General features: G+C 46.9%; 1 protein-coding gene across 2 annotated transcripts in view; it reads right to left on the bottom strand.

Moving 5' to 3' along the window:
• The window catches only part of btbd7 (BTB (POZ) domain containing 7), a 61,552-nt gene that overhangs the window by 8,126 nt on the left and 43,426 nt on the right, over positions 1–10,000 (bottom strand). For both annotated transcript variants that reach the window (XM_076272733.1, XM_076272734.1), the window contains 3 exons: positions 4,700–4,908; positions 2,738–2,813; positions 555–715 (listed from right to left, as the gene is read on the bottom strand). In XM_076272733.1, the coding sequence (XP_076128848.1) occupies positions 555–715; positions 2,738–2,813; positions 4,700–4,908 (446 nt within the window). The remainder of the gene's footprint in view (positions 1–554; positions 716–2,737; positions 2,814–4,699; positions 4,909–10,000) is intronic.

Here is a 10,000-nt window from a genome sequence, read left to right as displayed (position 1 = left end):
AGAGAGGGGGCGGGGGGGTGAGAGAGAGAGAGAGAGAGAGAGAGAGAGAGAGAGAGAGAGAGGAGAGAGAGAGAGAGAGAGAGAGAGAGGAGAGAGAGAGGGTTAGCACACACTCTAAGGACACTATGAATAATTGAAGGCAGAAAGAAGAATCTCACAGCAATTAACACCCGGGATTAGAGACGATCAAGGCCACACACACACACACACAGGGATTCAGCTGCCCTACCACAGCACTGCTCCGCATGAGGACAACAGACAGTGTGGGACACTGACAGATTGTCCCACACACAGACACTTCCTAGAACTATTCATCTTCCTAAAGCACAAACATAGCTCACTTACAGATAGACAGACACACACGCACACAGATGTAGTGGTGGCTTACGCCTCACACACACACACACACACAAAAACACAGCAACAGATCTTTCATAAACAGACACAGAGATCCACATCTTTAGATTATTCATCGTTCTCCACAAGACATCTGCAGCTAAAGATTCCAGTCTTCTGTAAAGCATGCGAGCGCGCACGCACGCACACACACACACCGTGTCGGAGAAAACCTCGCTGTTTGGGGGCAGGATGTGCTCGGTGCGGACGTAGGGCAGCAGAGGGGACAGGATCTCCTTCAGTTCCTCCACGTCCAGATCACGCCGCTTCACCCCGCGCTTGTTCACACTGTGAGCCGTGCCACTCAGCAGATTGGGCTCTGGAATCACACACACACACACACACAGATATACTTACCACTTACTCACACAATCATGCATGCACAGGTCAGCATACCAGCATGCCATATGTACAAAGACACACTGGAAAGGAACATGTACTACTTTAGTCTTGATAAGTGGTGAAGACAAATCTCCAGAGTTTAATCTCATTATCTTATGTGTGGGTTTATAGTTTTGAGTGGGACTCAGACACACTCTACGTGTTTCTGTATGTTTGTGCCTACCTTGCATTCATTTAACCAATATAACTAAGCAGGAGTAGGAGTATGTAAATGTTCTGGGGCCTGTACTACGAAGCGGGGTTACTGGCTTATCTGGGTAACTTCGAGAGTAACTTGATCATGTGTGGCGTAACTTCCCGATTAACCCGTACTACGAAAGGTGGATAGGTTTTAACCGAGGTATGCTGCCATGGCAATTTACGCTGCAACTCAAACCTGCTCCGAGCAGGTTATGTTCTTGGTTAACCCGAGGTTTCCGTTAACCACACCCTTTATAAGTACCACCCCTCCACTAACAATTTCTCCCGAGACATGTCGGCGTACCTGGATGATACATACGACATTGGAGCGCAAATCGTGAGGGACTCTCTTCGCAGGGCGAGGGGTTTTAGAGACCGCCAGAAAATATATATAGCCTACCCGGACGATATTCTCTATGAAGATATAGATTGTCAGCCGAGGGAATTCGTTATCTTTGTCAGATGATCTAGGAAGACGTCTCATAGCAATGCCCGTACGTGGACATTCATGTATTCCATTGGTGATGCTGAACATCTGAGCAAGAATAGCCTACTCTATGTCCGAAAATAAATCGGACATAGGCCTACAGTATGCTGAACATCTGAGCAAGAATAAATCGGACATATAGTAGGCCTAATAAATTAAAATCACCATTTTAACAAACGTATTGAATTGAATGTCATATTACTGTACCCTGCACATAAAGGCTACACTTCCACAGCACCAGAATCCGACCGAATGCCTCCCTCAACCCCCTCCATAATCGGCCTTCCACTATTATTTGCGATGGCCAACTCCTCTGCTACTGTAAAACACTCTGGTGCCTTACAGTAGTGTTCAAAGACACATTTTTCTTGTTAGCTGTAAAACAGAGACCAAGTGAAGGCTATAAGCATAGGCTTACATGTTTTCATAATTAAGATATATTAATGCAAGCTATGACTATATAAACCACTATTCTGAATAATGTGTTTGTGTTTCATTTTCACCTGCTGCCATGTGCGTTTGGCAATGGCGTTGCATCTGAAATGTTCACAGGATTAGGCATACACTAAATCAGTCAATGGGGCTACTTAAACATTCAATTATCCTTATTACTGTAATCTATATGCCCACTTCTAAATTGTGTTGCATCTGTAGGCATTTCTATGAACTCAAAATAAATAAGCAATTTAATTATTTAAACTCATTAAATACATTCCGCAAGCTATTAATCCTCCGTATTTGAAGAACATGTGGACATAAAATTTAGCCTACTTTTAGGCATTTAGGCTACCCGATCTGCAATACGTTGCCAACAGCCTTGCCTTGCTTTGTTCGCTGCCGACGTATTTGATTTTTGTCGTAGAGTGGGTTTTAATTCCTCATAACTTGTCATAATAATTGTGCATTCCTCATCCGTAAAATAAGGTGAACGCGTCATCACTGAAAGATGTGATTTGAGCTGCAACCCGCCCCTTTTATGTGAACGCGCACAAACTCCAATGAGGTTAACCCCGGCTCAACAAATCAACTTCATAATCAGCGTCGTAGTACCGATTAACACCACTTAAGATAACCAGGTTTTTTTCAACCCCGGTTTAACAAAGTAACCCTGGGTTACATCTGGGTAGGTTAAGCTCCCTTCGTAGTACAGGCCCCTGGTGTCTTATCAGTGTGTGTGGTGGTGGTGGTGGTGGGGTGGGGTTGTGTGCATTGCGCAAAGGTAGAGTGTTAAACTTGCGTGTGTGTCCTACATAAGTGTGATCAGGTGCTTACCTCGGTCGGCCATTCTCTTAATGAGCTGCTGTTCGCCCCACTTCACCACGTACTTGAGGATGTCATGCTCACTGGCCTGGGGATGACACACACACAGACATGGACACACACACACACACACACACACACACACACACAGAAATTAGACTGCCATGAACAGAAATAAGAGGACATTGAGGAATTTATCTTGATGAAAATGAATTGACCTTATTTGTGAAAAGAGACTCTTTAACAGAGTTAGTGTATGTTTTCCCTAAACACACACACAAACAAAATGCACTTGTACACAAACCTTCTCCAACAAAGTGCCTGATCATCAAAATTTAAACATCAGATAAATTTCAGATTCCTACACACATGCATGAGGGGACCCATCTGTGTGTGTGTGTGTCTGTTGTGTGTGTGTGTGTGTGTGTGGGAACAGAAACCTTTAAAGTGTGAGTGTGTCAGAGTATGAGGGAGTGTGTGTCTGTGACACCATTCTGAGCTCATCTACCAGTTATAGTAGCGGTGTGTTCTGTGTGTGTGCGCTCCAAATCAGGATCGTGTTTCTGTGTGTGTGTGTGTGTGTGTGTGTGTGTGTGTGTGTGTGTGTGTCCGAGGTCAGTCCACACCAACCTGATCTCTCCCCAAATCAGGAGGAGGGAGTGAGAGGAGTAAAGGATGAGAGTATTACAGGAGGAGAGTGGAGAGGAGGGAGAGAAAGGGTCACTATCCTTCATACATAAGGGATTAGAGAGAGAGAGAGTGAGAGAGAGACAGAGAGAGATCAAGTGTGAGTGTATGTTTGTGTGTCAGGTGGGAGGTGCCACTGTGTCTTAACCATGAGCTCATGGCCCTAAGCTTGGAAGAGAGGCCATCTGATAGCACTGAGTCACCCTGCGCACACGCACATGCACTTGCGCCGACACAAACTCTCACACACACAAATGCACGCGCACACAGGCACACATAAAAATGTAAGCAGTCCAAGTCTCACTCACACACACACACACACACACACACACACACACACACACACACACACACACACACACACACACACACACACACACACACACACACACACACACACACACACACACACACACACACACACACACACACACACACACACACACACACACACACACACACACACACACACACACACACACACACACACACAGAGAGAGCTCACTATGACACAGGTGGTGTGTTCAGCTCAGGCAGATAAACAGACAGATTCAGTCACACCAGGAGCCCTTAAAATAGAGACCTCTCGCTCTCTCTCAAACATTTTCTTCCTCACCCTCTCTCGCTCGCTCTCTTTCATTTCTCTCCCTCTCTTCTTAATCCAAGTTCTCCCTCTGCCTTCCACTTTATCCCCCCTTTGCATTTTAACAGATTCTACTGTCTTCTCTCTTTCCTCCTCTACATTCCATCTCTCTCTCTCTCTCTCTCTCTCTCTCTCTCTCTCTCTCTCTCTCTCTCTCTCATGGAGTGATGAGGGGTGGGCAGAAGGTCTGGCTCCTTATTCCCAATTCCAGCCAGGTGCTTGCGGTTCTTTCCTGGGACCTTCTTCCCTCTTACAGGCTTTTTTTCTGGCCTTGTTTAAAACCCCTCACAGTTACACGCATAGTTTGCATTTTGCTTAGCCGCTTCTTTCCTCTGCGAGGAATAAATAAGGGCGGCTGGTGACAGTGGATGGGAGGGGTGTTTAGAATACAGATGCGCTCGCATACAAAGACCACACACACACACACACCATTTTTCTGTGCGCCGAAAAGGCTCTGACAGGCAAACTGAAGCACAGTGGCATTAAGGCTGAAATCATTATGCATAGGGAAATGGCTGTCATGACTTCATGAGATGAGGATATGGCGAACGTGTGTGTGTGTGTGTGTGTGATAGAGAGAGAGAGAGAGTGTGTGTGTGTGTGTGTGTGTGTGTTTCTAAGTTGTCTCCCTCGCGTCTCCTTACCTGCAGGTAGTCGGACTGGATGGCGGCGAGCAGCTGCTCCTTGCTGAGCTCGTGCAGCACGTCCGACGTCACCACCTGGCTGAAGTCCTCGCACAGGAAGTGCATGGCCTGTCGGTGCACCCACTTGGAGCCGTACGGCTGCGAGCTCCACTTCAGGATGGGCACCAGAGACTCCAGACAGATGCTCTCCGCAATGATGTCCTCGCAGCCTGGGGAAGAGAACAGCAGAAACGGCCGCGGTTAGCGCTCGAGTGCACAGTCTGGACGATAGTGAGCGCAAGCTAACAAAACCCAACGGCCAACAGCTTAGCCTTGGTGCTCCAGACCTGATCTACATCCAAAGCCACACTCGGCCCCGACGCCGCGTGCACTGTGCAAACGTAAATGACTGACAAGCACACTGATGAATCCGTGTAAATGAATTTGTCTGGCCGTTACAGAGGGAGCAAGGGTGACTCCGTTCAGTTTGACACGGAGTGAAAAAACGCTGAGGAAAATTGGATTCCTCCCAGAGCACTTAATTGCACCATGCGCTCAAAACGTAAAGGGACATTTGGCAGATATTCTCTCTGTAGACTGTCAAAAGCACGTCAGGAGGGATGCCAGAGACTCAGCAATTGCTAAGTTAAGAATCTCTCCAAAACACGGCCTTTTGGGAGCAGTTCTATTGTTCAGCAGTGGGCCTGGGGACGGCTGGGGAAAGGCAGTGAATGAAGAGATGTGACTAGCAACACAAAAAGCCCAACTTGACTGGAGGTGGACGCACAGCACAAATATCTCACGGAGACACATTCTTTTCATGTTACGTTTCTGGGTATGAAAACACACACGCTGGGGAATGTGAGATATTAATACATCCCTGCACAAGGGATGTGAGTGGGTCCATAGCAACAGAGCACTGCGATACTTCCAATACAACGGGGAGAGACATGGACAAACACACACGTGCATAAGCAGCAGCTCATCCATTTTAATTAGGAGGCATGCATCTACAGAGAACCTTGTGTCACCCAAGCTGTCAGAATTATGCATCTCATTAGCCCACGGTGTGCGTGAGTGTGTACACAAAACAACAGCACTGGCCATCAGCTGCCTTCCTTGTCTGTCTTAGGTGATTGGAACTGGGTAAAAATAGGAATTCTCCTACTATCAAAGCAAAGATTCTAGAGCACTCCACTCTAAGATCTTTGCTATTGAGTATTTTATATTATATCTCCAGCCTCAAACTGGAGTCTTAGATATTCTGGGGTGAACAGACAAATTCTCTCTGTTTTCTTCACTTTTGCATTTATGAGTATCTTACAGTATTGTAACATTATATGGTACATCAAAGTCTGTCCACTACTTTAAAAGGACAATCTGTCCAATCAAATAAAAATCTGCTCAAAGATTGTAGATCAACCTCTTCAGAACCTTTATGAATAAGCCTACCACAAAAACATATTAAGACTGGCTAACAACAACACTGTCTCTATTCCTAGTCATGTTTTAAACAGTGAGGTTGAACTATCAGATATTTTTTTTCTCTCTCTCTCTCTCTCTCGACCATGGGGGATTGTACACTAACGAAGTATGAAATGCAACACTTCACTAATGAACGCAAGACACTTTGCTTGCGCCTGTTTAGAGGGAGGTGTAGATGTTAAGGGAGGTGTCCTCCACCAGCTGAGAGATAAGACTATACAGCTGATGTGGAGGAACCATAACAATGCAAAATGTGTGTGTGCATGTGTGAGAGTGTGTGTGCGTGCGTGTGTGTGTGTGTGTCTGTGCGCGGCTGCGCGCACATCACAGAGTCACATATCTTTTCTGAAACTAACTTAGAAAAAGCCTTTCATTCCTTTATTAGGCAGATACTCCCAGACCTTTCTGTCTGGTACAAGAGTACAAGGTACAAGAGTAGGCCGCCTAAGGACCTTGCTGCCGCCTTCAAGGCCAAACAACAAAGAGTGAACTTAATGATAACTGTAAAAATGTGACGGGAGACGCAGGGAGTCAGAGAGAAAGCACAGTAAGGGTTGGGTGCACCGCGTGAGAAGGTCTCGGTTCTTAACACATTTTGTAGGGTTTTGCATATCCGACACAAAGGTTCTAGAACTCTCCATCTTTCCCTTTTTGAGGGAGGGCAATGCTTAGTTGACTATGCAGGTCCTGCTGTCTGACACACAGCGGGGTCGATTCTGCTAATTCCTGAAGTGAAAGAGAAAGTTAGCTAGCTTATCCCTTCCTCTCCACTGTAAACCAAAAGTCTAAGGGAGAGTGAGTGGAAGAAAAATGTATGTGTGTGTGTGTGTGTGTGTGTGTGTGTGTGTGTGTGTGAGTGTGTGAGTGTGTGAGTGAGCGTGTGTGTGTGTGTGTGAGAAGAGTTCTAGGAATGAAGGGGAAATGCTCTCAAGATGAACTTCATTAGCACGGAGCAGGGAGGTCGAGATGAGACAACCCAGACACCAAGGAGAGGAAGTCAGTGTGGCTGCAGGAAGTCATTGAAACATCAAAAAAACATCAAAGGGCACAGAGAGAGAGAGAGGGAGAGAGAGAGAGAGAGGGGGGGGGGGGGGGGGGAGTGCAGCCGGCACTTACAGGCAGTCAGGACTGGAGTGAAGTGATGCATTGAGGCTGGTCGCTGGAGAGAGCGGTGTGGTGTGGTGCGGAGTGGTACTGCATGGTGTGGAGTGGAGTAGTGTGGCGTGATATGGTGCTGCGTGGTGTGGTGTGGCGTGGTGTGGTGCGGACTGGTGTGGTGCAGCGTGGAGGTGTGCGGCGTGGCGTGGTGTGATGTGATGCGGAGTGGTGTAGTGCGGTGTGGTGTGGTGTGGTGTGCCTGAGCCCTTTCAGAAGAACAGAGACCCCCTGCTGCCCGGCCTCGTCTCCAGCAGCAGCAGCACAGAAGTGGCTACTGAAACAGACCCCAGGAAAAGTGCCGTGTGCTCTTGTGCAGGGAGGGAGAGTCTCTGGAGAGGAAGGGGGGAGAGTCTGTGTGCATTTGGACTGCTCCCCTCCTACATGTTTCTTGCATAGTTTGGAGCTGTGCTTTGGGTCACTGTCCTCTGTCTGGAAGAAGTGGACTCCAATCAAACCCCATCCACAGGGTGTGGCACTGCATGGCAAATGACAGTGATGTTCTTCCTTCAAGATCCCTTTTATCCTGTACAATTTCTCTACTTTACCATCACCAGGGCATCCCAAGACCAGCACATTTCCTCCACTATTCTTTTCCTTCGAAAACAAAGAAATAATGACCGCAAACCTTTGGGGTAGAGTGTGTATGCATATGTGTGTGTGTGTGTGTGTGTGTGTGTGTGTGTGTGTGTGTGTGAGAGAGAGAGGGTGAGAGAGTATGTATGTGTGTGTGTGCTAAGGGTCCCTCTCTCCCCTCATTAACCTTTGGGGTAGTGTGTGACTGTGTGTATGTGTATGAGTGTGTGTGAGGGAGTGTGTGATTGTGTGTGAGAGAGTGTGAGATTGTGTGAGAGAGAGTACTTGCAAAGTATTATGCCATCTCTGCTATTATTGGCAGCCGGCACATATGACGGAGACTTTGCTACTTATACCTTTAAGAACGGAGTATACATGTTTCTTGAGTGATATAGTGAAGACCTGTATTGTACTGCATCCTTAATATTTGTGTCCCTATACCATTTTCTTCATGTGGACATAAGTAAATGGTTAAAGAGTGTGAGCATTGAAAGAGAGAGAGAGAGAGAGAGAGAGAGAGAGAGAGAGAGAGAGAGAGAAAGAGAGAGAGAGAGAATGAGTGTGTGTGTGTGTGTGTGTGTGTGTGTGTGTGTGTGTGTGTGTGTGTGTGTGTGTATGTGTATGTGTATGTGTATGTGTATGTGTGTGTGCTGAGGGTCCCTCTCCCCTCATTAACCCGATCTGGTTCCAAGCAGCAGCAGTGCGGCAGTGCACCATTCCACGCCGCTCTCATTATCAACCGTTTCTCCCCACCAGCACCACAACCCCACTCCCCCCACCCACGACCAGCACCACCCCCACCAGCACCACCCCCACTAACGTGCTGAGCTGGGGGGTGTCTTGAGGCCTGACTCCACTCTCGCCTTATTCCCTGGGAACAACCCCCACCTCCACTAACAGCCTCCCAGCCCCTTCCCATCCCCCCTATGAAATATTAACTCTGCCTACCCCCCTCTCCTCCTTAAACAGCTACTGCCACGCATGGCCTAATGAGAGAGAGAGAGAGAGAGAGAGAGAGAGAGAGCGAGAGAGAGCGAGAGAGAGCAGGAGAGAGAGAGAGAGAGGAACAGAAGGTATAAAAGAGAGAGGTTTAGCAGCCGTTTATTGAATCAATCATCAAACCATGATGTAATCTCCTACTGGAACACTCAGTACACACACACACACACAATACCAACCTTCCCTTAGACCCACAAATACATCCTTTCATTATAATAAAAAATAAACAACTACTTCATATGCTAAAAAACACCTGCCCATCCTCCGCACCCTCACACAACCACCCAACCCCCTACACAGCCATAAAACCCTCCATATCCTTAACCAGGTTATAGTAGGCATAGAGTTTTGATTGGGTCAGCCAATCCGAGAGGCCCAGGAGACCTTCTCTGTCTCCTGGGCCTCCTGTAAAAAGGCACTGTGAGAAACACTGTTGATGTGTGTAGATGTAAATAATTCTTTCCTCATAAAGGAAGATACTAAGAGTTAATATTACTCAACAGTACACACACACACACACATAAAAACACACAATATGCAGCGCGCTCATGAGTTTACAGAGCACAAGTAGTTCCTGTTTCATGCTCTGAATGGCCTGACCTGACCTGAACTGAATGGACAATTCAACTTAACATGAACCATGTTGCCACAATCAAAACAATGCATCTATGAAGGACAAACATAGAGCATGTACAACTTCCCCTCATATATGCAGCAGGAGGACACATTAAATGCTGATGAATTCAAAAACATCAACACTTGTCAGCCGAACAACAACAGCATATGTTTAAGAAAATCATTCTTACAGCCAAGTGAAATCATTTTGATTCCACTTGCAAATTTCACAATTCAAGCGAGTTTCCTCTAAAGGGAGAGACATTGAAAATTGTTACTCTAGTTGTTGGAGAAAACAACGAGAGAAAGAGAGGGAGAGGGAGAGAGAGAGAGAGAGAGAAGGCAGAGAGAGAGAGAGAGGGAGAGAAGGCAGAGAGAGAGAGGGAGAGAAAACAGCGAGAGAAAGAAGGCAGAGAGAGAGAGAGAGAGAGCCAAGGACATGCTCGGCCCAGCATCCCTCCATTACTGGTTCTAAGTATGGGGGGGTTTAAC

Source organism: Alosa pseudoharengus, unplaced genomic scaffold, assembly GCF_046254945.1.
Source record: "Alosa pseudoharengus isolate Yale_2024_CS ecotype anadromous, Long Island Sound unplaced genomic scaffold, YU_APseudo_1.1 YU_APseudo_1.1_scf_7, whole genome shotgun sequence".
Classification (NCBI taxonomy): domain Eukaryota; kingdom Metazoa; phylum Chordata; class Actinopteri; order Clupeiformes; family Clupeidae; genus Alosa; species Alosa pseudoharengus.
Note: the sequence above shows the minus strand (reverse complement) of the source record. Positions and strands in the feature narration are given on the sequence as shown.